The 27654-nt window shown below is 39.0% G+C and overlaps 1 protein-coding gene across 13 annotated transcripts in view; it reads left to right on the top strand.

Annotated features, from left to right (window-relative positions):
* Nucleotides 1-27654, top strand: part of ITPR1 (inositol 1,4,5-trisphosphate receptor type 1) — a 319048-nt gene that overhangs the window by 98367 nt on the left and 193027 nt on the right. For all 13 annotated transcript variants that reach the window (XM_038565792.1, XM_038565795.1, XM_038565791.1 and 10 more), the window contains exons 5-6: nucleotides 18440-18555; nucleotides 27218-27304. In XM_038565792.1, the coding sequence (XP_038421720.1) occupies nucleotides 18440-18555; nucleotides 27218-27304 (203 nt within the window). The remainder of the gene's footprint in view (nucleotides 1-18439; nucleotides 18556-27217; nucleotides 27305-27654) is intronic.

Here is a 27654-nt window from a genome sequence, read left to right as displayed (position 1 = left end):
AGTATGCTAGAAGTTAGTCTGTCAGTTGGGAGTGTCCCAGTTGAGATGTGATGTCATGTAAGTCACTTAACTTCTGTAAGCATCCACTTTCCCTCCAAGAACATTGTGAAATCCACTGCCTGTTCTGGTTCCCCTCTATGGCTAGGATGCCTTTTGCTCATGTCTCCCAGTGTGGCTTTCTAAGCGAAAGGTCATATTCTAGGTATGTTCTAATTAGTACACTGGATCATTACAAATTTTTTTTTTCCTGGCCATTATATTTTGGAGCCACATAACACTGACACATTCTATTCCCATCACCCAAACTCATTCCCAAGACAATTTTCCTTGTGTCTTACTTGAAAAATGAGAGTTTGCTCTGTGTTTGAATGGGATGAGATTGTATTGTCCCCTTGGTCCAGTTTGTTGAAGCCCAATTGTTGCTATTCAGTGTTCTTATGAGCTCTCCAAACTACAAGCCATCTGTAGCTTCAACACAAAAGAGAAATCTATTTTTGGAGAAATCTATGAAAGTGAAGCATGCTCTCATTTAGAGTATCGGTAATATTTACTGTAGGTTTTCCACGTGTAGAACATTTCATCTTTACTATAGCTCTCAATGTGGATCCTGTATTGTTAGCTCTATGTTGCTGGTGAGGATATGGGATATTAGAGAGGTTGAGTCTATTACCTAAGATCACGGACCCAGAAGTTATAGAGCTGATCCTGAACCCAGAGCCTATGTTCTGAGCTTTGTCTGCCGTTGCAAATCAGCAACCTATAGGCTGGCTCCTGCTCACACTTGTTTTTTGTTTAACCTGCACGGTGTATTAAAAATTGAGTTACTTGCTTCACCCTTAAAAATTTCAGATTTTACATGCAAAGACAAATTTTTGGCTTTTTGGGAAAATTCACATCTAGCCACATTGGGTCAGCATTTCCAGATGGCAACATTTGTTAGAAATTGAGCAGCAGTTTTCCCTTTGCTCACATTCCTCCATTTCCTGAGGCCTTACCTTAAAATTCTGGAGTGGCTACTTCAGGTGGTTGGGTTTGTGCTGTGCTTGATATGTGAAAACTGGAAATAAGAGAAGTAGTGAACTCTAAAAGTGAAAATTCCTGAATGAAATTGGTTTGTTGAAGTCCTCACCCACCTAGACAGTGGCAGTGGTTTTTCACTTGGATTCCTTAGGGGTCTCAAGTTTATTTCCCTGGCACTAAATTTTGACACATGTATTCCTGTGAAGCCATAACCACAGTTATGATAATGGAGATAGTCACTACCCCTAAAAGTCTTATCTTGCTCCTTCATGATCCCTATTCCCTCTTTCCTACAATCACCTCCCCGCCCTCCTTGCCCCCAGGAACTCTGATCTGCTTCATCACTATAGATTAGTTTGCATTTCTTAGAATTTATGTTTAAATGGAATCATACAATGTGTACTCTCTGTTGTTTGGCCTCTTTCATAAAGCATACTTAGGTTAAGATTCATTCCTGTTGTGGGGTCTGTCAGTAGTCTGGTCTTTTTTTTTTTTTTTTTACTGTTGAGCATGGTCCATTACATACCTCAGTTTGTTTATCCCCTCAAGGCAGATATTTGGACATTATGGTCCTGGTTTTTGCCCACTCATGCTCCCTCAAATTCTTCCCATGGGTTAGAATGGAAGTTGAGGATTTCTAAGATCTTAAATTATTCTGTGGTTCCAAGGAAATGCCAGCCATGGGTCTTCCGGATGGCTTTACTGGGGAGCATGCATATGGACTATTTGAAGATCCCCAGTCTAGAGCTCAGAAAGAACATCATCTCTGCATGCCTTCCTATTGTGTGTGTGTGTGTGTGTGTGTGTGTGTGTGTTTCTTTGTCTTGTGAAGAATTTAAAAAGCTTTAATTTTTAGCTTCTAAATTGAGAACACTTTCCTGGCATTTGTCAAATATATGTGAATGTTTATGTGTCTTCCATGTAAAATGATAGTCTGTGGGCTGCTTAGAAATTATATTGTAGTGATTATGGTGTGAAGGGTGGTTTTCTGGGAATTTAAAGTTAATGGTGGTGGACACATTCCTTGGGTAAAGGTTAAGATTGTGTCATACAAGCTAATTTCTATGGCTTTCCCTCTAAGACTGATTTGCTCCCCAAAGATAGGTTGGATAAAACATCCATAGCCTTCATAACACAGTAATAGAAAAATAAAAATACAAACTCCACTTAATTTCTTGGTTGGGTGATACAACTCATGAAACCACATCATAATTTCTGTGGTTTTCACAGAAATCTGTTCACTGTTACAAAATTGCATTTATTCCTGGAAGAGAACGTGGTCAAACCTAACTTGGCCAAATATGGTGTCACTTCCATAGTATAAAAAAATCATTGATAGTTAAGAAAAGTCACCTGGGAATAGCATCTCACACTGTCTTTTATGTCAACGAGACCCCTTTTGAAAGACATTTTTTTTTCTCTCTTACTATATTTAAAAAGTTGGGTTTTCAAGACCCAAGTATCACCTCACATTCTTACATACTAGATTGTGTTATAGATAGTATTTTTTTTGTGCCTTTATGCTGTATTTAACTTTTAGAGAAATTATGCTAATTTTACATTTCAACAGTCTTTAATTATATTTGTAGGCTTTCTTGTGAAATTCTAGAGCAATGTTTTGGAATAAAGTTCTTTTTCTTTTTTCTTCTGTTGGTAAGAGTTGAGTGTGGAATGGTTTGGTGGACATTAATTACCTGTTAGAAGTGAAAGGAAAGAAACTCATAATTTATGTTCAATTGATTTTCAACGTGTATCCAAGACAATTAGGTGGGGAAAATAGTAATTTCAACAGGTGGTGCCGGGACAAGTGGATTTTCACATATTGGGATCCCTACCTCACATCATAAACAAATGTGAATGCGATGGATCAACGATCTAAATATGAGAGCTAAAACTATGTATATCTTGAAGAAAACATAGGTATAATTCTTCATGACCTTGAATCACACCATAGTTTCTTGATATGACACCAAAAGCATATGCAATAAAAGAAAAAATAAAATAGACTTTATGAAACATGAAAACATTTGTGCTTCAAAGGATAGCATCAAGAAAGTGAAGAGGCAACTCATAGAAAGGGAGAAAATACTTGAAGTCACTTTTCTAGTAAGGGAATTGTATCTAGGATATGTAAAGAACCCTTAAAACTCCACAATTAAAAAATAAATAATTCAGGGGTGCCTGGGTGGCTCAATGGTAGAGCATCTGCCTTTGGCTCAGGGCATGGTCCCACGGTCCAGGGGTCGAGTCCCATATCAGGCTCCCCGCAGGGAGCCTGCTTCTCCCTCTGCCTATGTCTCTGCTTGTCTCTCTCTGTCTCCTGTGAATGATTAAATGAAATCTTTAATTAATTAATTAAATTAATCAATTCCAATTTTAATTTTTAATTATTAATTAATTCCAATTTTAAAATGGGCAAAGGCTTTAAATAGGCCTTTCTCCAAAGGAAGTTTTCATGTGCCCAATAAGCACATGAAAAGATGTTCTATATCATCAGTCATTAGGGAAATACCAGGAAATCACCAGGATGACTAGAGTCAAAGGTGAACAATAATAGTGTTGGTGAGAATTGGAGAAACTGAAACCCTCATGCTGTTAGGATCATGAAATTATGTAACTACTTTGTAAAATGGTTTGGTAGTTTCTCAGTAACCCTGCAATTCCATTCTTAGCATATACCCAAGAGAATTGAAAATATGTCTGCATAGAAAGTTGTACACAATCATAGTAGCTTTATTTATAATTGCTAAAAAGTGGAAACAACTCAAATGTCCACCAGCTGATAAATGGAGAAACGAAATGTAGTCTCTCCATACAATGGGATATTATTCAACCATAAAAAGGAATGCCATAATATGGATGAGACTTACAAACACTATGCTGAATGAAATAAGCCAATCAAAACAGACTGTATATTCTTTGATTCCATTTATGTGAAACGTCCAGAATCCATAAAAGCAGAAAGCAGAGTAGTAATTGCTAGGTTCTAAAGGTGGAGAGTGGGACGTGACTGCCAATGGGTCTGGGGTTTCTTTTCAGGGTGATTCAGGTGGTCTGGAATTAGATAATGGTGTTAGTTATGTCAACTCTGAATTTCCAAAAAATCTACTGGATTGTATAATTTAAAAGTGTGAATTTTGTTGTATATGAATGAAATCCCAATGAAAAAATGAGTCCATATAGAAACATTTGAAGCTTACTGGTAACAAAACATGAAAATGAAACAGACATATAACATACCAACTTTTGACTTAAAAAACAAGTGAAAAAAAAAGAAATCAGAGGGAAGGAAATAAGGCAAGACCTCTTTTTTAGATGACAGTTTTCAGTTGTGCTTGAGAATGTATTCTAGGTGAGAGGTACATTATAATTCATTAAACAGTGGTTATTGAAGGCTTATGTACCTGCTAGGCCCTTTGTAACATGGTGATGAATAAGACCCAGGGCCTGCGTTTGCAGGCCATTGCAGAATTCTGGAAGTGGGAGGTTGGAGTTGATGAGGTATATAAGATGGAAGTTAGACGTCTCTGCTGAGACACCAAGACACAAAGGGTAATGCATACATGAGGGTGGATTCTGAACATTTATGAAGGCATTAACTGTAAAGACTTACAACAGGACTACTTGGAAAGTTGAGTATGTGTCTCTTTTGCTTGGGAGTAGATGGGGGTGTCTGATTCCAACTAGGAAATATCTAGGGGATGAAAGGGGTTATCTAGGTGTGTTAATAAAAGTATTTCTGTACATTGATGTCAGTTTGCCCAAGCAAAGAACTCAGGATTTTTCCATTGGATATATACGGGCCATGTGTGAGAGTTGGTATGGAGATCATTGTAGCTGGGAAGGAGGCCTCTGCAGAGAAGATCCTGGGAGCACAGTGCTGGATCTTCAGAGACTGAGGAGGGGCTATGACTGCCAGAATAGATAGGTATCCCCCTGAGGAGGGAGTACAGAGGAGGGACCTCCAGCAGTGGCAGGCTGATCTCCAGGATGCCTGTTAAAGTGCCAACCAGATCAGATGGACACCATGTCTTTACAGAGGCAATGCCCCGAGAAGGGTATGGTATCCTTTATGTAGTATTCTAGCTGGAATTGAACTGCAAGGAAACTTCAGACCCCAACTGAAAACTACTTGGTTTAAAAAAATGGAGGATTGTGTTATTAAATGTCAGGGTCGTGACAGATGACGATCAGCTGTAGTAATGTTATAAGCAAATGTCCCAGATCCTAATGGGATTGTGAACTGGAGGGGGAAATATTAGAAAGGCCATTGTTGGATCAAATGATAAAGTAGAGGTGTGGACTATAGGCTAGATAAAAGTACAAGATCAATGTTAAATTTACTGATATTGATATTGTGCTGTGGTCATGTTAGAGGATATCCTTATTTTTAGGAAATAGACACTGAAAGAAGTGTCAAGGGCATAGTTTTAATGCAACTTAGCTCAGGAAATTATTTCATATTTGTTCCTGTATGTTAGATATTCTATATGTATATACAGAGAGTATGAATGATAAAGCAAATGGGCAAAGTGTTCATAAAAGGTGACTTTGAATAGAGAATAGTTCATGTGTTACTATTCTTTCAACTCCTCTGTAAATTTGAAATTATATACAAATAAAAATCTAAGAAAAAAGTACCCCAAAAATGAAAAAGTCAGCTTTAAGCACATATCATCTAGGGCTGGTGTATGAAGTCAGCTTGATACCTCCAGCCAAGTAAGAACTTTGCTGCCCTTCTTCCCACATCTGCTGCTACCCAGATGGGATCTGCAGTGAAGTAGGCAAGACAGGAGTAGAGTGGGGAGGATGGAGGATGGAGGCATAAGATGGGAAGTGGGGAGAGTGAAATCTTAGGTTGAAATAATATTGGGAACTTTGATCATTAAATGGGTCTAGATACTTTTAATTTCTGTATTGGCAGTATTTGCCACCTAGGATAGGATAGTTAGAGTCTTGCTGTTCCTAGAGTCTTACCCATTTTTTTTTTTTTTTAATCCAGGGAGAGAAAAGAACCTTTTCTACTGAATACATTTTAAAATGGTGTTAGATATTTTCTGATTAAATCACATGAATCCACATACCCTTTATGTAGACAAGTCATAAGGCAGTCTTAAACTGAAGGCACTGTTTGGGATCATGGGGGCGGGAATGATGATCCTGCATGGTAGGGAGGAGTAGGATGGAGGACATGCCTGTCTTCCCTGGGGAGCTGAACTTTGAGGTGAACCCACAGCATAATAGATGAAGAAGAGCCTAGGCAAAAAATGACGATTGTGCTGATTGAGATGGTGGCATGGGAAGACAATTTCTGGCAGGGAACAACTTGGTAAAGATATGGAAGAGTGACATATGGCACATGTTCGTGAGAATTGGAAGTAGTTTGGAATGGCCAGAGTGGGACGTTGGTGGAGGAGTGCTGTGAAGAAGTAAAGCTGGAGATGGGCCATATGAGGGGCCACGCATTCCTGGCTCCCATTCTTTCTACCACGCCTGAACTTTTGAAGCATCTGAACGTTCTCATTGCTAAGCTCTTTGATAGAGGTGCCTACAGGACTTGGGAATCCAAGTTGCTAGCAATCTCTTGAGTCTGTTAGAACCTTCCTAGCAGAGTAGTCCCCCAAACCAGCACTTCTCATCACCTGGGAGCTTGTTAGAAATGCAGAATTCGGGATCCCTGGGTGGCACAGCGGTTTGGCGCCTGCCTTTGGCCCAGGGCGCGATCCTGGAGACCCGGGATCAAATCCCACGTCGGGCTCCCGGTGCATGGAGCCTGCTTCTCCCTCTGCCTGTGTCTCTGCCTCTCTCTCTCTCTCTGTGTGACTATCATAAATAAATTTAAAAAAAAAATTAAAAAAAAAAAAAAAAGAAATGCAGAATTCCAGATCCTTCCTCAGAGCTGCTGAATTAGTGCCTGCCTTTTAACAAGAGCCTTAGATGATTTGTCTATTAAAGTTTGAGAAGTGCTGTTTTTGTAATTCATGTATTCCATAGGCCACTGTTTCTCAGGGTGTGTGATTGGGGACCATTCACATTAGAATCACCTGGAGAATTTGAGAGAAATGAGGATTTCTAGGCCACACTCTCTAGTTAGACATCTGTATTTTAGTAAAATCTGGCAATTATGGCAATAATTGATATACCCTTGTTTATCAATTATGATATACCCTTGTTTGAGCACCCTACTGCCATGTGAACTAAGAGAGTCAGTGGAAATCACCTAGGGAGTTTGGGTGGGAAACCTTGCTCATCTCCCACTTTCAGACCAAAGAATTAGAATGTAGGAGGGAGGGGCCAGAGTACTGTATTACTTTGAAAGCTCTCTCTGTGACTCTGAGGATGAGCCAGGGTGGAGAATCACAACCCTAACGGATTTTAGGCAGGGGAGTCGGTTATAGAAAGAGAGCTCCAGCTGTCAAGTAGAATTTCAAGTACAGCAACCAAAAAAGCTGCTTTCTAGACATAATTCGTAAAAGTCTAGAATGCTTTTTGCCTCTCTCTGTTGTCTTTATCAGTCCATCTTGTCACTTTTGGTGCCTTTAGGGTATTGATTCCTCAAGAAGGATAGGAAGGACGATTTAATCCTGTGGTTCTCAATGGGGGGGGGGGGTAATTTTGCCCCACCCAGAGGACATTTGGCAAACTCTAATAGACATTTTTGGTTTTTAAGAAACTGGGGGATGGGTTACTACTGACAACTGAAGAGTACAGGCCAGGGATGCTGCTAAATATCCTACAGTGCACAGGACAGCCTGCCACAACAAATAATTATAGGTGACATCCACAATGCCTACAACAGTGTTGAGGAATCCTCATATAATCACCTTTGTTTGAGGGGAGGTTATCGTTTTTGAAATGCTTCTTGGAAAACTTTTATTATAATAAGCCACTATTTTGGGTGGCAATGTGTATCTTTCAGGTAGATGTTTTGGGGAGAGAAGTTTAATAATCATCATTCTTGGCAAATATTTTGACTTCAAAAGGCTGCTGATGGTATTCTGTGTGTGTTTGCAAAGATAAAAATAAAGTGTAAGTAAAGGAAAACATAGGTCATGAAATTCAGAAAACGACTTTTCATTTAGGGTAAATATATGATCTCTTTGACTCTTGATTTGTTTGGTTAATTCCTTTTTGCTGGGTCAGAGTCAGTGAAAGGGCTTCTTTGGAAGGAATCTGTTTATTGACAGTATGAGTAATATGTAAAAAGCCAAAAACATGTGGAGAAGAGGTCCTGCTCACAAATGACAGGGGCCAGTTGGGAAATCTCCCATAAAGGGGGCAAAGTACTAAGGGGCTCAGAGTTGGCTTTCTGGGTTTTCAGTGGAGACCAGTAGAGAAAGGACCAGAGCTAGACAAGTGAGATAGTGTCTTCTCTTGGTTGTTTGTGTTCACTTGCCCTCTTATCCTCTGTGGAGAAGTGGGTGCAAGCCTGCAACGACGGGTTTGTTGATTTCTTGAATAGAAGTTGGAGAACAAGTGAAGAAAATGCACTGTTGAGGTTTCCAGGTAGGGGAGAGTAGGAGAGAGCAGGTTAGCAGTATCAGCTTTTCTCATGGTCAACTGTGGGCCATGTCGGAAGGTCTGGCCCACTTCATAGAGAAGTAAGGTAATTCTGGGGCTGATATGCTGCATATAATGCAACATATTTCTTACTCTTTTATATCATCTGTCCCTCTTCCTGCCTCACCCCTTGGCTTCAGCAATAGACTCTGCAAAGCTCGATTGAGGGGTCTTCTCTCACTGACTCTCTCACCTCTCCACACATTGGATTAGGTGACTTTTCTGCTTCATACCTTCTAGAATTACTGGTGGGCTCCTCTCTCTCCCTGAGGACATTTAGGACCAGATTTTACTGACTCTTTGTCTCTAGTCCACCGGCACTTAAGAAATGTTTGGTGAATGAAGGAGAAATCAAATTATTTTGAGACAGCCTGTGTTTCCTTTGTGTAATGGGAGTTTCTAATTTGAAAAATATTTTTTCCAGGAGGATCCCAGGATGACCAGTCCAACAGCTTATGTAACTCCTTTTAGACTGGATGTTCCAGACCTTCTGAATGCCCTTTTGTAGGAGATTTGACATATTCACAGAGGTGAACAAGTGCTGTAGCTGTCTAAATAGCTAGGGCTATTACACAGTGAAATTTCATTTGCCTTTAAGTCTGAGAGGTGCCAGGGATGTAGAATTATGTCAGAGAAGAGCTTTCTTTCCATAGTCTATGGAATTACAAGCTATTCGCTCTAACTTAGAGCTGGGCATCCCCTCATTTTTGGGTGCATTTCAGTCTATTGTATTTTTTCTTTTTTATTTATTTATTTATTTATTTTTTTTGTTAAAGATTTATTTATTTCAGAGAGTCCAAGAGCATGCTTGGGGGTGGTGGGGAGGGGCAGAAAAAAAGGATCTCAAGCAGACTCCCTGTTGAACATGGTTCCCCCCGCATGGAAGTTCGATCTCACAATCCTGAGATCATGACCTGAGCTGAAACCAAGAATCAGATAGTCAACCAACTGAGCCACTCAGGTGCCCCCACTCTGTTACATTTCTTATTTGACCAGTCTATCCACTTTTTCCTTTACAGAATATATTGATTTTCAGGTAGATTGGCAAATTGGAACAGGTTACATATAAAACAGGATTTCCTTTTAACTTAAAACAACATTGTTTTGAGTTAGACATCTGTATTTTAGTAAAATCTAAAATGGTAAATGGGTTTTGGGTACAAAACCATGTACCCAAAACCCACCTTTAACAGTTTAAAGTTAACCTTTAACAGTTTAACAGATTGGCCCCAACTCAGGGCCAATCTTGTTTCATCTGCATCCCCCATTCCCCTCTCCCTGATTAGTTTGAAGCAAATAGACATCCTAGCATTTTGTTACAGATTGCATTTTTAAACTGTTGCCTATTAATGGTATTATATTTGGCTAATACAGGGAGTCAGCGGGGAAAAGCCTGTCTCAGTCACAGTCTCTCTGGGTGTTAGGCGTTGGGCCAGGGAATGCTCATTGCCCAGGGTGTCCTGCGAGTAATGCAAATAACTGAGGCCATTTGGGGAGGCAGTGATGTAATCTTTGTTGTGCCTTTCCTCTTCTCCATTATAAACCAGCAAATGCCCAACCCAAACCCCTGGCAAAACAAATCATGTTTTCCCAGCAGTGGAAATCAGACACTATTGTTAACCTTTCTACATAACGGGAAAGTGTGTTTAATCCTCTTTTTTTGTGAGAACAGCTATTTCATTATTATCTTTTATTGAGGTATTACATACACAAATATACATATATACACATGTACTTTAAATGCAGATATCATAGAAGTTTTACTCTCTGTCTCTCATGACCCCCACTCACATTGAGGTAGAGACCACTTCCAGCACCTCAGAAAGTGCCCCTTCCCAGGAAATATTACCTCTCAACAAAGGTAACCAGTATTCATGCCCTGTATCTATAGATTAGTTCTGCTTGTTCTTGAATTCATATAGATAGATTCTTTTTTTGTTTTGTTTTGACTTCTTTCGCTCAAAACAATGTGAAATCCATCTATGTTGTATGAAACAATAGTTGGTTATCCATTACAGTGTTTCCTCCTAGCATTGCAGTGTAGAATGAATATGCAGTTGGTTTATCCATTCTATCACAAGGGTGAATATTTACTGAGTGTTTACTCTGTGGGAGCATCTGTACTAAGTGTTTTAAATGAAGTAGTTAATTTAATCTTCTAAGTTAGTTTGTAGTTAGCTGTTGTGGTTATTGCCCTTTTATAGGCAAGAGACAAAAACCTACAGGGATGAGATAATTTTCTCCACGATGATACAGCTAACATGATAGAGCTGAGGTTTAAATCCAGTCAGCTAGACTGCAGAGCAGTGTGCACTTCAGCCTTTCCATCTCTGGGTTTTCTGTGACTTACCTGACCTGGAATATATGCTTCCATGTACTCTATCAGATCTCAAGGGTCTGTGGTCCCTTAGGGATGACTCGTTTGCCAGAGGAAGACATGCAGACACAGAGAGCTTTAGTAACCTGGCCAACACTGCTCAGCTAGTGAGGGATGGAACCATGGCTGGAGTACCCAGAGCTTTCCAGATTTGCTATCTCTTCCTTTTTGGCATTGTCTTTGGTGATGTTAAAAGCCTTTGTTTGTTTCCATTGCCAGCAGAGTACAGTGGTTTTTCACTCTGTAGGTCAGCTCGGACTCTTGGTTGTAAGCAACAGAAACTAAGATAAGCCAAAAAAGCAAACTGTTGGAAGAACAGTGGGTAGCTCACAAAATCAATGGGGAGGCAGCCAGGCTTAGGCACTACTGGAGCTGTTAGGGGCACAACAAGGTTCCTGCTTAGGGACCCTTTTGGGGATGGGGGAAGAGGACACTGCCCCTGTTGCAAAGACCCATCACCTCTCATTGATATACTATGCATATTGCCCAGGGACATCTGATCCTGCTATCACAGTGATCTTTAGCTGGCTCTGGGTCTCTGCATCTGTCCAGGTGCAAAGATTGGCAGCTGCCTGTGCTAAGGCTGCAGCTGGAAGGAACTTGTGTACACTTTGGTCTTGTATAAATGGGAAGAGGCCTTGCTTTTTTTAAGTAATTTTTTACTTTCTATCTTTGGGTTAAAGCTGATCCATTTCAAGTAATGCTTGCGAATAGGTAAATAAAAATTTACTTGATTGAGCTAAAGTAGATCAAAAAGGAAGTGTCCACCTGTGTTTCCACTTTTTAAATGTGTTTGTGAATGATGGCTCTACAACCATGAAAACTGATAAAGCCAGAGAATAGCAGGCTTTCCTGTAGTCAGCTTGGGTTTTCTTTCTTTTTTTTTTTTTTTACATGTATTTTAAAAATTGAAATATGTTTGACATATAACATTATATAAATCTAAGATATGGAACTCTTGATAATTTGATATATTTATATATTGTAATATGATTGCCATTGTAGCAATAATTAGCATCTCTATTGCATTACATTATCTTTTTTTTTACCGATTGGAATAATTCTGTCTGTTAGCAAATCTGATGTTTATAGTATACTACTGTTGTCTACATTCCCTATCCTGTACTTTAGTTCTCTAGGGCTTATTTACTACCTGTCGTAAGTTTAAACAGTATCTGTCCTGAGTTTTCTACCCACAGAAAGCATCTGCTTGCCTAAGGGGGGAACATTACCTTGTTCTCCTTTGTCTTTTAATAACAGTGTGTATTTTTTTTTTTACAGACAGGCAATGAAAGGTTTATTTGGCAGTCCGAGTTGGCAAATGTCACTTAACTTCAAAGGGCTCCTGTCATGACTTGGGAAATGTGATTAGCAAGCAACAGACACAACAATGTGTTGTACTGGTTTCCTCTTTTAGTGAACTGGAGTTAATTACTTGTTCAGGGAAGGCTTTTGTTGAAAATAGAGTAGGTTTTGCTGTAGTGAACTGCCACTTTAGAGTTCTTCCACCTTGAGTATCCATTTATTCATTGGCCTGATATTTTACTGAATGCAGTGGAGACAGAATGATGAATAAGGCAGGTAAGTCCTGCCCTTGTGAGACTTTCAGTGTAGCAAAGTTGAGTTGGGAGGATACTTAAAATATGGATTGTTTTGTATTCCCCTTTCAATACTTCTTTTTAAATCTTAACTGCCTTACTGGGGAATTAATCCTCTGCCTTTTCTTTGTTAATCACGCTGTCTGTTCTTTTGAAATATTTGTTCCTCTGCCTCTTACCCTGTTGAAAAGAGGGCAACATATGAATGATCAACCCTGAAATTTTTCATACTTGTAACTTACATAACTCTCCCCTTGATTTCTCTCCATATAAAATTGTGTTTACGTATGATAGGTGAAATGAAGAATTTCAAAAAAAAAAATAGGTTGTTGATCATTTGTGTTTTTGGTCATTGAAGTAGGTTTGAAGAGCCCAAATTCTATGAGAGAAGGGACTGTTTTTGTCTGATTAATTGCTACAACACTGAGTGGTGGGTGGTGGTGAGAGTGAAATGGGTCCTTGGCATTCAGAGGGACAGACAGCCTTAGAGGCTGACTAGGTACACAGCAAATGCCTTCTTCCTGGGCGCTCAGCTGAACTACATTTTTTAACTCCTTGTAGCATGGTGGGGTCATGTGAGATTGGCTATCATTGATAACTGGCTATTAATACAGGTTTTATGTTACTTGCAAACCAGTAGAGTTTCTCACTCTCTTTTCTGGAATCTCCTCCTTCAAGTGGACATGGAGACTCGAGGGCCTGGCTGTGAGACATATCTTTGGGATATATGCCCTGTAGCAGAATTGCTGGATTATATGTTACAGGTTCTATGTATCTGCATAACTTGACTCACCCTAGTAGTGTACCTATCAACAGTGCAGAAGATTTCTGTATTCCCACTGATCCATGGCATTATCCATCTTGCTGCCTTTTGTCACTCATTTGCAGAATGATAACTAAGCAAGAACTGAAATGCCTTTGGGTACAAAAAGGTTGTTTAAAAAAGTTAAGCATTTTCATTGATACTTGCACATTCTTTAAAAAAGTGAAATATGAGGGGTTTAGAATGAATTTCATAGATAAGGGTGTTTTCTTTTGTGGGTGATAACAATATTTTGGAACTAGGTAGAGGTGGTGATTGCACAACGTTGTGGTGTACTGAATGCCACTGAATCGTTCACTTTAAAATGATTAGTTTAGGGCAGCCCGGGTGGCTCAGCGGTTTGGCACAGCCTTCAGGCCGGGACATGATCCTGGAGACCCGGGATCGAGTCCCACATCGGGCTCCCTGCATGGAGCCTGCTTCTCCCTCTGCCTGTGTCTCTGGCGCTCGCTCTCGCTCGCTCGCTCTCTCTCTCTGTGTCTCTCATGAATAAATAAATAAAATCTTAAAAAAAAAAAGAAATAAAATGATTAGTTTAAAAAAAAATAAAATAAAATGATTAGTTTTATGTTATGTGAATTTCACCTCAAAAAAGTTCAAACATTGATAAAATGCAGAATAAAAATAACAGTCCTATATCTGATACCTCATGCCTTCCACGTTCCAGAGGCAGCAATTTAGAATATTTTAACATTTTTTACTGGTATTTACCCGTTTTTCTAGATGATGTGTATCTCTTGATGTCTGTAGATTAATCTATTATAAATCTCTTCTGTTGACTTCCTGTTCTTACAGATGAGGTTGGCTTTCTGACACCCTCTGCTCCTCTTCCATCCTCGCATTAGAGTTGTACCACTTCTTTTTGGCTAGACTAGTATTCAGTCTTTGATTTTTGTGACTATGTAAATATTGTTCGCTCTTGAGCTATCAACATACTTGATTTTAATGTGCAGCTTTCCCGTGGAGTTAGTAATAATCTTATTTTTCTTTGGGTACATAATTCTTTCATAGCACATACTGAGTCTTCTCTCCTTGTGAAAAGCCTCTGTATGTTTCCGTGTAGGAGGGGGATGGAGGCATGTGTCACTCCTGGTTCCCACCACCGTGCTCAGCCCCTGGAGCCCTTTGTCCTTGCTCTGGGTTGGGCAGTAATGTGTCCTGCACAGTGTTATCCTGGGTTCCTGAGCTTTTCCAGGGTTCCACTGAGCAAACTGGCTTCCTTCTCCCTGGTACCCCTCTGCAGATACTCAGGCTTCATGTCTCTTTATCTATCCATCCCTCCATCCTCTTTCCATATTCATTTATTGCAACTTAGGAAGATGGAACTGAGTTTAGTAGAGGGTGGATTTGGGTTTTTCTGTTTTCTTCTGGGGAGAGGGAAAGAGGGAGGAAGGGTCTTTATTCTGCCCTGCCTGGTCACAGATGGGTAGTAGCTACATTGTATTTATAAAGCTGACTTCCTCAACTTTTCTCCTCTTCAGCATCTCTATCCTTCTCCTGCCCCCTGCCCTTACTCCTTAAATAATTCCTGTATTTCCAACCTGCTAGGTGGTGGATGGCTTATTCAACATTTCAGCTTGAATGTTTCATAGGCATCTCAAACTAAGCATAGTTAAAATTAGTAATTTCTTCTTTTCTCCCCAAATCTACCCCTCCCAGCCTTCCTTTTCTTAGTAGGCACCAATAACAAAAAGGAGGCTCCCTTATCAGGTTCTTTGCTTATAGGCTTTGGTTGCTTCTCACTGCTGTTAAAAGAATAATTACATGCCTCACCAGGGTCTATACAATCCTACATAATGCAGCATCTGCTTATGTCTCTGGCCACGTCTCTTGTAACTCTTCCTGTTGCCTGTTACCTTCCAGGCCATCTTTTCAAATTTTTTTTAACCTTATCAAAATTTCTTTCACTGAAGGGCCTTTGCACTTGCTAGTCCTTTTGTATGGAAGGCTTTGCCTCCTGATGTTTATCAAGTGGCTCCTTCACACCCTTCAGTTCTCTGTCAGACACCACTGTCCTGGGGGTGCCCGTCCTGATGACCTTGTGTAAGATGCAACTCCCCTCCAGCAGGATACTGTATCAGTATATAATTCTTTCCTCCACCATACTTTTGACTTGAGTAATTCAAGTTGTGTCTTTAGTTTTTTGCTGTCATGAAGAAACTTGCAAGATGGGCTCAGTGTTCTGTTTTCAGCACCCAGCACACACTAGGCACTTTAGTAAATGGTAACTGAATCAGTGAATAGATTCCTGGGCACTTAGAACTGGAGGTGGCTTGAGAGAACTTCCCTGTCATTACTTGGGGGAGCTGTAGAGATGATAACAATCTGGGCATTAATTCAGCAACGATCACTTGCACTCTTTCTGTACTCCTAGGCCCTGGGTAACAAGTATATGCCAAACAGACAAAAATCTCTGCACTCAGGAGGCTTTTGTTGTAGAGATGTGGATGGTGTGTAGAGAACAGGGTTTCGGCTGTTCTTTGGCAGCCTTTATTATCTTAGTCCCTAGGAGGCTCCCTCTGAGAGAGCTTCTTTGCTTTCTCCCCCAGGCACCCTGTTGCGGAGGGCTCCATAAACACCTATGGCTCCTCTTGACATCTTCTGGGGTTTTTTTGTTTGTTTGTTTTTTGTTTTCTCTAACGTGGGGCTTGAACTCACGACCCTGAGATCAAGACCTGAGCCGAGATCAAGAGTCTGACACCTAAATGACTGAGCCACCCCGGCGCCCCTTTTCTCTTCTCTTAACTATGCACCACAAGTGCTCATTTCATAGTTAATGCATCTTCAAGCAGTTGACTGTTCTCCCTCCAACCAAGTTCTGGGATGCTGTTTAAACCATAGAAGATTACTCATGGCCTGTTCTGTCTGGGTTCCAGCCCAGTCAGCCCTTCAGCACTTAACCCAACCCTCTATTCAGCAAACTACTTCTGTGTTAGCCCAGTATGGCATCTGCTAAAGCTTAGGAATATTCAGGAGTAATTTTTTGAAAGCCTAGTTTAGTTTATTCTTCAAAGGCCTAAAATAACCCTTGTCACATAAGGTATTCTTTGTGGCATTTCTTTGGCGTGAGGATCAAACCACTGTGTATGTGTGTATATGTACGTGTGTGCACACGTGTGTACATGCATATATAAAATATACACACACACATATATATATACACACACATGTATACACACACATGAGCACACACACACAGGTACTCCTTTCTCTCAAATATGTATTATATATTCTTCTACTGGATTTCCTGTATTTGTGTGTTTCTATACTTAGCACAGTATTAGCATCCAGTGGAACTTTAATTTTGCCCTGCTGTGCCGTCCAAATAGCAAAGGGCAATGTGGAGCCGCTGACTTGCAGAATTTTGGAAGGTTAGTTTAACATCACATTTGAATTGCTTAATTTAATTTTCTCTTTGAATCAGTTGCTAAGCAACTGGGAAGACAGGACAAAATCAGCAAGGCTAATTTGGTTCTGTTACTAGTTTGTTAGCATTTCTTATATTTACATAGCTGGTTGGTTGTAAATATGCTTAATCCAATGCAATGTTTTGTCCAAGGAAAACGGTTAGTATAGAAGTTATGGCAAGGCTTTGGTTGAATTGATAGTACTTAAATTTATACTCTCATCCTAGGTGAAGGTAAAGTCAGTCACCTGAAGTTTTGAACCTGTATTGTGTAGCCCAATTATTTAAGTGGGGTGTTTGACTTGGCTGTCCCAGGAACACTTGTAGAATGGTACTTTCCATTGCATGTTAATCCCTTGGCATTATAGTTCCAGCCTGATTGTTCCTAGAATCAACTTAAATTCTTTTGTTTGTAATTCATACCATTTAGCAATTATCATATGAAGTGTGTTGGAGGAAAAAAAAATAGACCATTTTACTCTCATTATTGATGAAATTTGAAATTGTTTACTTTATTTGGCCCATAAAATAAATTCTCTGTCAAATATTAATATCAATGGCATACCTGTTTTTGAATGCCTTTTAAGTGACGTGATTATCAAGGAAATCACCTTTGTCCAGCCCACCTCTATTTACTGCCAAAGATAGGACCTTTAGAGCTGACAGTTTCCCGGTTGTATGTGATTATTTACATGGTAATTGGGGGTTCACATATGTCAAACTGGTAGGAATATTGTCTCAATGATGATATTAAGTTGCTACTGATACAGTAAATGACAGTAATCTGTGGCTTTCATAAAATGTGGGGACAGCAGTTCTATCTTTTAATAGATTATTTGTGGTGTCCTTTGTTTTCTAAAAATCTAGATGACCTCTTTTATATGCCCTAATGATTACTTTGAATTAGATGGATTATGTTCTTGATAATTATGGGTATCAGTGGTTTGGTTTTATATTTACCTTATAACTGCTTATGACTAAGTAGAATTATTTAGTGAAGAAGATTACAGAAAGGAGGAAAGTACTTTTTCTACAATTAAATGATCTTTTATATTTTTTCCCCAACAGTGTCAATTATTTGTTCAGTACTTTGTAAAAATTCATTGATCCCAACTAGAAGAAATAGTCTGAATTAGAGCAAAGTCCTAGTTGATAGCAAATTAACTTTTGTTGTTTTGAGAGAGAGATTTGGTGAAGACCATAACTAGGTATTTTCCTATTCAAGGTCCTTTAAGAGAATCTGTTTCAGTGAACAAATGAGAATAAGTGTGTGGTTAGTAGATTGAAATTTCCTTAGAAGCTTGTTCTTGAAATACTTCAGGGTATACTTTTTCCAAACCTGGGTTTTTGTTCCAGAATTATTAATTTTACTCTACAAAGTACTTAACCATTTGAAAAACCCAATTATGTCAAAATGTAAACTTCTCAGGGAATAAGCTTAACTGGCTGTGTGATAGTGACAGTGACATTGAATTAACTGACTTTCTGAAAGCCTCAGTTTCCTCACCTGGCACCTTACATGTGGTGTGAATTAAAGGTCAGAGGAGAGATTCCTAAAAGGGCCTTGTCTTGTCATTTGTACTTACGTATAATGTTTTTTCATAGTTTGAGTGCATCTGGTTTCTCAAAAACACTTTTATTTGTTTCACTTCTAGATTGCCTCTTTAAGCTATGTCCCATGAATCGCTACTCTGCCCAGAAACAGTTCTGGAAAGCTGCTAAGCCGGGAGCCAACAGCACAACAGATGCGGTGTTGCTCAACAAACTGCATGTACGTATTGTGAGGGGCCTTCCCTAGATGAGGGTCTTAGGAGCGGCCACCTGGGTTGTGTCTGAGTAAAATGGATTAGTTATGCAACTCTCCAGCTCTGGGCACTGCCTTTCACATGTCCTTTGATTAAAGGATGAAAGGGAACTGGCCCTACGGAAAGATAGTCCTAGTCATCCTGGGATACCTTGAGAGTTACTGTTTTCTTAGCCAGTGTCTTTCTCGGATGACTCTAGCGAAGAGTACCAGTTATGAGCGCAAGTTCTTGAGGCAAATCCTGGCTACGTCACTCACTCATTGTTGATTTTGGGAAAGTTAATTAGCTCTTTGGTGGCTTCATTACCTTCTTAGAAAATGGGAACGTTAATAATATCCACATCAGAAGATTAGTGTGAGAAGTACATAAATGAAGCCTATAAAAGGCACATAAACAGTGCCTGCAACATAAGTGCTTAATAAATTTTAGCGTATCATTGTATTTATCTTAACTATTAGTTGGCATATAAGTGAGAAGCTTATTCTGCTGATGTGCTGTGTGACGATGAGCAAGTTTTTGAGCCTCCCTGAGCATATTTCTCCCTCTGTAAAATGATGACATCATTTTCTAGTGTCTAGTATCTAGATGACCTAATTTTTCTCTGAGGCTAATTTGTACAGAACTACTTTGAGATGTTTAGAAGGACATGACATATATCCAATATAGTATTATTAAAATTGCAACCTGTTCACTATCCCCCTTTATTGCTTTATTTTTCTCAGTGTCATTTATCATAATTTTTCTAATTTACTTTATTGGCTGGCCACCCCCACGAGTATATAAACTACTTGAGGGCACAGGTTTGGTTTAGGTTTGTTCATTGTTGTCTCTCCCATGCCTACAATATGTGAGACTTAGTGATTTATTTCACTTCATTTTTTTAAGCACCACAGGCTGTTAATAATTTTGCTACCTTTGTACTTTCAGTCTGTCAATTTAGAACATTCTTCTCCTGACTCTTCCTAAGACAAGACCTTTGCCTCCTTCATATCTCTGTTTGTTACTTCAGTGAGGTCTCTTCTCACCTCCTTATCTAAGCAATCCCCTGCTAACTGTCCTCCCCTACAACACTCTCTATTTTTCTCAGCACTGATAATAGTCTGCAGGTATATTTAGTTCTTCCCTTAATTATCCTCCCTCATTCATTAAAATGACCACTCCACAAGATGAGGAATAGTGACTGGCTTGTTCACTGCTGTGTCCCTAGTGCCTGTGATAGTATCTGGCATATAGTAGGTGCTTATGAAATATTTGTTAAATGAATGAGCACCATTGTAGGTGATCAGGATAAAACTGACAGCATCTGAATCCTCTTGGAGCTTAATAGCTAAGAGTAATAGCTAATAAGGAGTAAAGAGGTGGTGACAAGATAGTGAAGCAAGTTGTATTACAAGGTGAACCTAAAAGTGCCTTAGGAGGTTGTGAGAACACCTAGAAGGGGCACCCAAATTCATCTTTGTGAATAAGTGTAGGTGATGTGATAGGGATGGCTTCCTCGAGGAAGAAGTGACAAACCTCAGTCTGAGACACTGCGAAGGGTGTAGAGAGTAGAGAAGAAGAAAGAACAGAAACAAATAGGTTGGTTTGAATACTTCAGGAATTGCATCATTACTTTCATGATTTTAGGGCAGACATTCTCAAGCCCAACAGACTCCGTCTTAATAGAAAATACTACGTAACTCTATGAACAGGAAATAACATTCATAAATAATACAACCTCTGAAGACACCAGATTTAAAAAATGAATTATAAAGGAAAAATAAAAAGAAAGTAATAAATCTTACAATTGTGTGCTTTAGTAAGTTAATGCTTGGGCAGGATTACTCTAGAGGACTTAAGGAAGTAAATAAATGCTCACTCCTGTTTGCATAAACTCTGAATGAGGCAGCCAAAGACTGTGACTCAGGTAGGTGTGTAGTCGTGGCCCCCAAAAAACATGTTTTTCATAAGTAATTTTCCAAAATGGTGAGCAGATCTTGGTAGTATTACAAAGAGTGCAAAGTAGATTCTTCCTTTTTTTTTTTTAAATAGACTTGCATTTTGGGTAAATGTTTTAGTGGTAATTAATGGTAATTAAACCATGTAAAACTCTGCTTTGTGTTGGTATGTAAAGTGTAGTTAGGAGCTAGACCTAGAAATTACAGATAGCCTTTTAACCCATGTGAATGTCAACCAGACATAAAACTATACAATGGCATAAAACTAGGATGAATGATGCTTTTTCCTTATACAACACTGTACTATGCATTTTGGGGCATCCAGCATCCCTGGCTCCTATCCATTGAATATCACTAGCACCCCCTGCATCCCCCAACCATTATGATGTCTCAGGGTCCTCCTGAAGTCAGTGCTGGGACTATGTGAATCTAGTTGAATGGGTCAGGCAAGATAGTCTAATCTTGCACATCTCTCTCATTAGCTTGTTAGTACTTATGCCTTTTGGGATTATCTCAGAGGAAGTATGTCTTTCGTAGTTCTGACTTTTCTTTTTCTGGTATGAAAATCATTCTGTTCAATGAGATCTTATTCATACCTCTCAAAAACCTTCTTTTTCCTATGCTTATTATAGCAGGAATTGTAAATTCAGATTCCTTTTGACCATGCAGGAAGCCAACAGGAATAAAAGGAACTTGGTAGGCCTGGTTGCTAAGTGGAATGTTCATGTGTGTGGGTCCACAAGGGGGCAGTTCCTTCCCCTTGCTGTTGCCATGTGGGAAGGTGAGCCCAGAGCTGCTGCTGCATTTGCTACTTTTTGAAGAGAAGCTAAAAATTCATGCTTTATATCTGAGATCTCAACTTTTAAAAAATGTCAGCACCTATTCAATTAAAATTTGAAGCATACACTCAGTACAATAATGTCTTAAGCTGGATGGGGTTGTTTAGCCACCCGTTTGCAACCTGTGATTAAGTGTTATGTTTCCTTTCAATGGAAATTCCTTTTAATGCTCCTTCCCATGAATGAGCTGTGAAAAAAACTGCAGTTGAAAAAAGATTAATCTTGAAGGTGATCAAGAACTCTGAACTCTTTATTAAAAAGAAAAAAAAAAAAAATAAATAAAATAAAATAGCTCTTACATGTTGTTGGTTATTAAAAAGCATTTTTTAAAAGGAAACAAGTACTTTTCCCTGATGTAGGATTACTGATATAACTTGGATATTGACTTTGTGCATTTCCTACTTTCCTCTTATTTGGACTTTTTTTTTTCTTCCTAGTGTCTGGAAGTCATGTACATGTTTTAGTGCAGTCATTAAAATGTTGTATTTTGGGCAGCCACTTGCCTTTGGGGGTTGATGGCAAGTCTCCAGTGGGTTTTCGTTTTTATTTTTGTCAACTACTGTGCAGCACCCCAATCAAAGGTCAGATTATTTTAAATTAATGCCATTTAAGGAATTAGTTGTCTAGACCACTTGAGATCCTTTTGACCAGGATAAACAACATATAAACAGCATTCTGAGGGAGAATGACATCTAGTGGCTGGTTATGGTGTGTTCATTCCCTCCACAGGACTGGACTCTAACTTTTCTCGTCATGATTTCTCAAGTCTTTTGGCAAAATGAACTTCTCCCACTTGCTAATCACATAATGTGTTCTGTAGGCCTTGACTACTGTTTGCTGATAGTCTTTTGACCTGTGCTGTTTTGGTTCTGAGAAACGGTCAATTATATTAAGTCATAGTCTTGACAAGCTAGGAAGAGCCAGAGGAGTAACAAATCTCTTGTCTTTCAAAGCCTGGATCCTTTATTGCTTGTTTTCAGAAGCCTTAATTCCATATCATATTACACAATGTAGAGCTTTTTGACCTTAAATAACCTTTCCCCACTGTTCCAATGATCTTTCTATAGTAACTGAATAACGGTCTCTCTATTTTTCTGAAATAAAATAACAGGTGGCTATGATAGGGTTGACCTTGATGTTGCTTGAGAAACATGGTAATATCCATGGTGAACCATGGTGTTAGAGACCATAGCATTAAATGTGATTGCTTCCTTAGAAATTCAAAACGGTCCTTAACCCAGTATGTCAGGGAAAAGAGCAATAGATATTTAAATTATTAGATTTTAAATTTTGAAAAGGTAACACATTTAAGATGACTTAAAAAAAATCCAGGCTATTTTCCACAGAGATATGATGAGGTTTTTGAAGAAATAACACATATGAGCATTATAGGAAAATAATTCCAAAATATACATGAGTAAGAAAAGGAAAAAAAAAAAATACAATCCCTAAATCTTACTCCTCAAATATAATCTTGGTTTATATTTGGTGTGTTCCCCACCATTATATTCCTGTATTTCTACTTTTTTAAAAAAAGATTTTATTTATTCATGAGAGAGAGAGGCAGAGATATAGGCAGAAGGAGAAGCAGGCTCCCTTGATGTGGGACTTTATCTCCAACCCGGAATCATACCCTGAACCAAAGGCAGATACTTAACTGCTGAGCCATGCAGGAGTCACTGTTTCTACATTTTTTTTTTTCCTGGGTATTTCTATGTTTTGAAGTATCAATGGGAGCATACTGCTGTCTTCTCTTTAACTCACTTTTTTCACTTAATATGTTATGAATAAATACAAATCTTTTATCTTCGTTTTTAATGGCTACATGCTTCCTTCACTATATGCCAGTGCTGTAATTTTACATAGCCAATCCTTGTAGGGTGAGTGATATTCAGAATCCTGACAGCTTTTTATAGTATTGAAACTAACTGTTATGGACTTGTATGTGTGCAAGATTGTCTTTTTTAGGAGATATTTCTAGAAATGGAATCGTTGAATCAAAGTCGTACCCATTGAAAAACTTTGAGAGACATGGCCAGATAATCCTTCAGAATGTTTTGTCAGTTCACTGTCTTACAGTGTAGGCCATTCCTTAGGATGTACTTGAGGGGTTTAACAGACTAAATCGTGTTCTGTTCAAGGGTGAGGCAACCTCAATCATTGGGCCCAGGTATGGGTCTGAACACATTTGGTATTTAAGTATTTAGTAAAGAGTAAAATGAGTTGAAGAGTTTTCTCCTTAAACAAAGTATGCTTACGCTTATAAGAAAAAGCGAAATCTTCAAATGATCCATAAGGTTAATGCATTGAATGTTCATTCAGTAGTTATGTAGACTTGGTTATCATTCAGCCTTTTAACAGTGTTTCAGATGTGACCTTCAGTATTTTAAGAAACGTTCTTAGGTATTTGTTCTCCAATATTACTTTCTAATTTTAATTCCTGTCTTTTTAGACAAATGCCCTTTAATGCTGGTGATATTTAATTAGTTTTTAATACAGAATATATGCCTTTATTTACTCATTCATTCACTCATTCATTCATTCATTCATTCATTTGAGACACCAAGAGAGGCAGAGGGAGAAGCAGACTCCCTGTGGGGAGCCTGATGTGTGGGACTCAATCTCAGGACTCCAGGATCTTGATGAGCCAAAGGCAAACACTCAACCACTGAGCCACCACCAGGTGCCTCTGGAATATATGCCTTCTGGATGACTAACTTGATGTTTCTCTTTAGACATGCCACCAAACACTGAGCTGCCACTCTTGTACTTCATCTAAACGTAGGTGGGAACTTAATATTTTAGATTAGTGCTTCTTAAACTGAGGCCACTGAAAATGGGGAGTAAAGAGAATGTCATGAGAATTTTCTGTCTTAAACAGTCAGCTTTACATCATTTAAGTCCAGGAAACACTGCTTTATGGTTTACTAAAGATGAGTCCTTTCAGTGTGAGGTTTTGAGTAGAGAAGAAATATATTTGTTGGAAAATTTGTTTTATTTTATTGACTGTATTGATTTTTCCTGCTTGGACATTTTTTCTTTCTTGAACTTTCTGTCCATATTAGCTGAAAAACTGCTAAGCAGAAAGCACAAATGCCTAAAAAGTCTGAACCTTCCTTCCAAGTGGATTCAGTCCAGTGTTGTGTTTGGGAGACACCTGCAGAACCCGTGGATACTTTAGAGACCTCTGGAGAGGTGCAGCACAGACCTGAAACTAGGGAGAACAGGAGGTGGGAGAAGTCATAGGGAAGGTGTTGATGGAGGGAAAGAGAGAGCCAAGAACTGCTGAGGGCAGTTTGGATGCCTAGGATTGCCATGTGGTCCGCACTGGTATTATTTCTGGATATGTCTTGAACCCAGTGGATTTTATCCTTGTGTAACAGAGAAGCAAACTGGTAACTAATTCGAGGAGAGAGCGGGAGGGAAACCTTTGAATAGACCATTGTTGTGCAGGGTTGAGACAGATGTAAGGAATTTAGAGTGATCTACATAACATAGGCAGATCATTCCCTCCTGTAAAGTGGTTTCTTTTTGGTTTAGGATTGCTTTCTGCAGTTTATTTTTGTCAAAAGATGTACCTTCCTAAAAATACCTACACTGAAGGTAGAGGTGGAGCAGATGCTGAATTTGAAGCAAATGGAAAGATTCTTTGCCTCTCCAACTCCCTCTACCAGTTGAAATTCTCATCATTAGAACATTTCTTAATTTTGGAAATGTATATATAATAATAATGGTTAGAATCTATTGAATGCCTATTATGTTTAACGCACACATTTTCTATGATCTCTACAACAGTCCAAAAAAGCTTGCATTGTCCTCATTTTCTGAATGAGAATACTGAATGAGGCTTGAGGAGATTAAGTAACCTGGCCAAGATGGTAAAGCTGGTACATGCTGGAACCAAGCCCAGAAGGTCCTTTGCAAATGCAGACTGTTCTTGGGAAAGAGGTCCCTTAGCCTCTTGGCATCTGGGGGCATCTGGCCTCCAGGAAGAGAACAGTGGAAACTCTTCTGAAATGCACAGCTGGTCACCAGGGGTTTATTATCCATCAGATTAGATACTGAATTTCTTCCCTGTTAATTTATTTCTCTTGGACCCAATCTAGATGTGGGGGACAGGGCTTGGAATAACAGTTTCTTTATTGCCTAGGACAAAACTATTTGCCCTTCAGCTTTGTTATAATATGGTAACAGTACTTTCTGAGATGTACAAACAAATGAATAAAAATGCCTTTCAGGTTGATGGCCGTGGCAGACTATTCTGGAACCCTCTATTCAGCTTTACCAGTTCCTGAGCATGCCAGATTTGGACTAGTAATGTCTCCCAGCTCAATATGTACCTATAGATTTACAGTTAACTCAAATGCAAGTCTGAGGATTATCTCTGCTACTTAGTAGATGTATAATCAAAAAAAAAAAAAATCCAACATCATTACATTTTATTTTTTAAATCGAAGCATAGTTGGCACACAATGTTACCTTAGTTTCAGGTGTACAGCATAGTGATTTGGCATGTCTATATGTTAGGCTGTGCTCACCACAAGCGTGGGTCCCATCTGTCACCATACAACACTATTACAGTATCATTGACTATATTCTCTGTGTTTTGTCTTTCATCCCCATGACTTACTCATTCTATAACAGAAGGCCTGTGTCTCCAATGTCTCTTCACCCATTTTGCCTAACCCCACCTCCTTCCTTCTGGCAGCTACCAGTTTGTTGTCATTATATATTGGTCTCTCTCCAGTTTTTCTGTGTTTTCTTTGTTTTTGTTTTGTTTTGTGAGGGCTTGAACTCATAACCCTGAGAACACAACCTGAGCTGAAATTAAGAGTTGGACACTTAACGGAATGAGCCACCTAGGTGGCCCGTGTTTGTTCATTTGTTTTGTTTTTTAGGTTTTACATGTAAGTGAAATCATATACTTTATTTGACTCCTTTCACTTAGCATAATACCCTCTAGGTTCATCCATGTTGTCATGCATAGCAAGATTTCATTCATTTTAATGGCTGAGTGATACTCCATTATGTGTGTGTGTGTGTGTGTGTGTGTGTGTGTGTGTACACATACCACAACACAGGTAAGTGATTTTTAAAATAAGACATTATTAAGCAAAATTTCAAATGTACACAGAAGTAAATGTTATAGAAACCCCTTGTGTATCCACTATACAACTAATTGCAATGTTGAATAAACCTTTTAATCTCTGTTTTTTTCTTCTTTAAAATATGAATAATGATCTTCACTTCAGGGAACTACTATAAAAATTAAATAAATTATAGTAATATCTAACAATAATAACCAACACTCTGTAAATGCTGCCATGACCAGGCACAATGGTATGTGAGGGTGTAGGTACTATTTTTATCCTCATTTTACAAAAGCAGAAACCGAGTCTCATGAATGTTGAATAATACATTCCAGGACACAGAACCAGAAATTACCCGAAACTAGCATTTAAATTCAGTTTTATTTTACAACAAAACCTTAAAAGAGGGCTTTTACAAATCATAAAAGGGCTATGCAAATTTTCTCCCACCCCTACCCTATTTTATTCAAAAATATATAAGCTTTTGACGTACGTAGTCTTAACCTAAGCAGATGTCCATGAAGGCCTGAAAAAAAAAAAAAAAAAACCTTTAAAAAAAGCCAAGAGGGCCAAGAAAAACAAGGGCAGAGTGGGTTGATTTCCTGAACCCCTTGCTCATTTTGCTTAGCCTCAGGGCATACCTAACTATTTGCTTATTTCTGTGGTTCTCATATGAACTGGCGACATTGGTTTTGCATCACTGTGGAGAAATAGAAGCCATTGTTTCCTCTTTGTGACCAGTCTTCCTTCTCCCTGTTACAGCATGCTGCAGACTTGGAAAAGAAGCAGAATGAGACAGAAAACAGGAAATTGCTGGGGACCGTAATCCAGTATGGCAATGTGATCCAGGTAGGTAGGTCAAGGCTGCTCTTCTCTTCCGGAGCTAGAGCGTTACAATGAACAGAACTAAAAAACACTTGAGATCTGGTGTGGACAGCTTTCATCAACAGGACTCCCATGGAGACAGCCAGTCTGTTGCAAAAGGTCTCGTGTTTCTTCTTATATGGGGTGGATTTTTAGGCTTTTGAGTTGGCCCTCTCTCAGTGCAAGAACCCACTACTCTGCCCTGTAGTTGGTAATTTAAGTTGTGTGCAGATATTTTAAGTGGGAAGTTCCCTATCTGGAAACGAGCCTGGCTGCTGCACTTTTGTTACACTTGCCTTCCTTGAAAGTTCTATTAGGTGAAAATTGGCTTCCCC

The sequence above is a fragment of the Canis lupus genome, chromosome 20 (assembly GCF_011100685.1).
Source record: "Canis lupus familiaris isolate Mischka breed German Shepherd chromosome 20, alternate assembly UU_Cfam_GSD_1.0, whole genome shotgun sequence".
NCBI lineage: Eukaryota > Metazoa > Chordata > Mammalia > Carnivora > Canidae > Canis > Canis lupus.
Note: the sequence above shows the minus strand (reverse complement) of the source record. Positions and strands in the feature narration are given on the sequence as shown.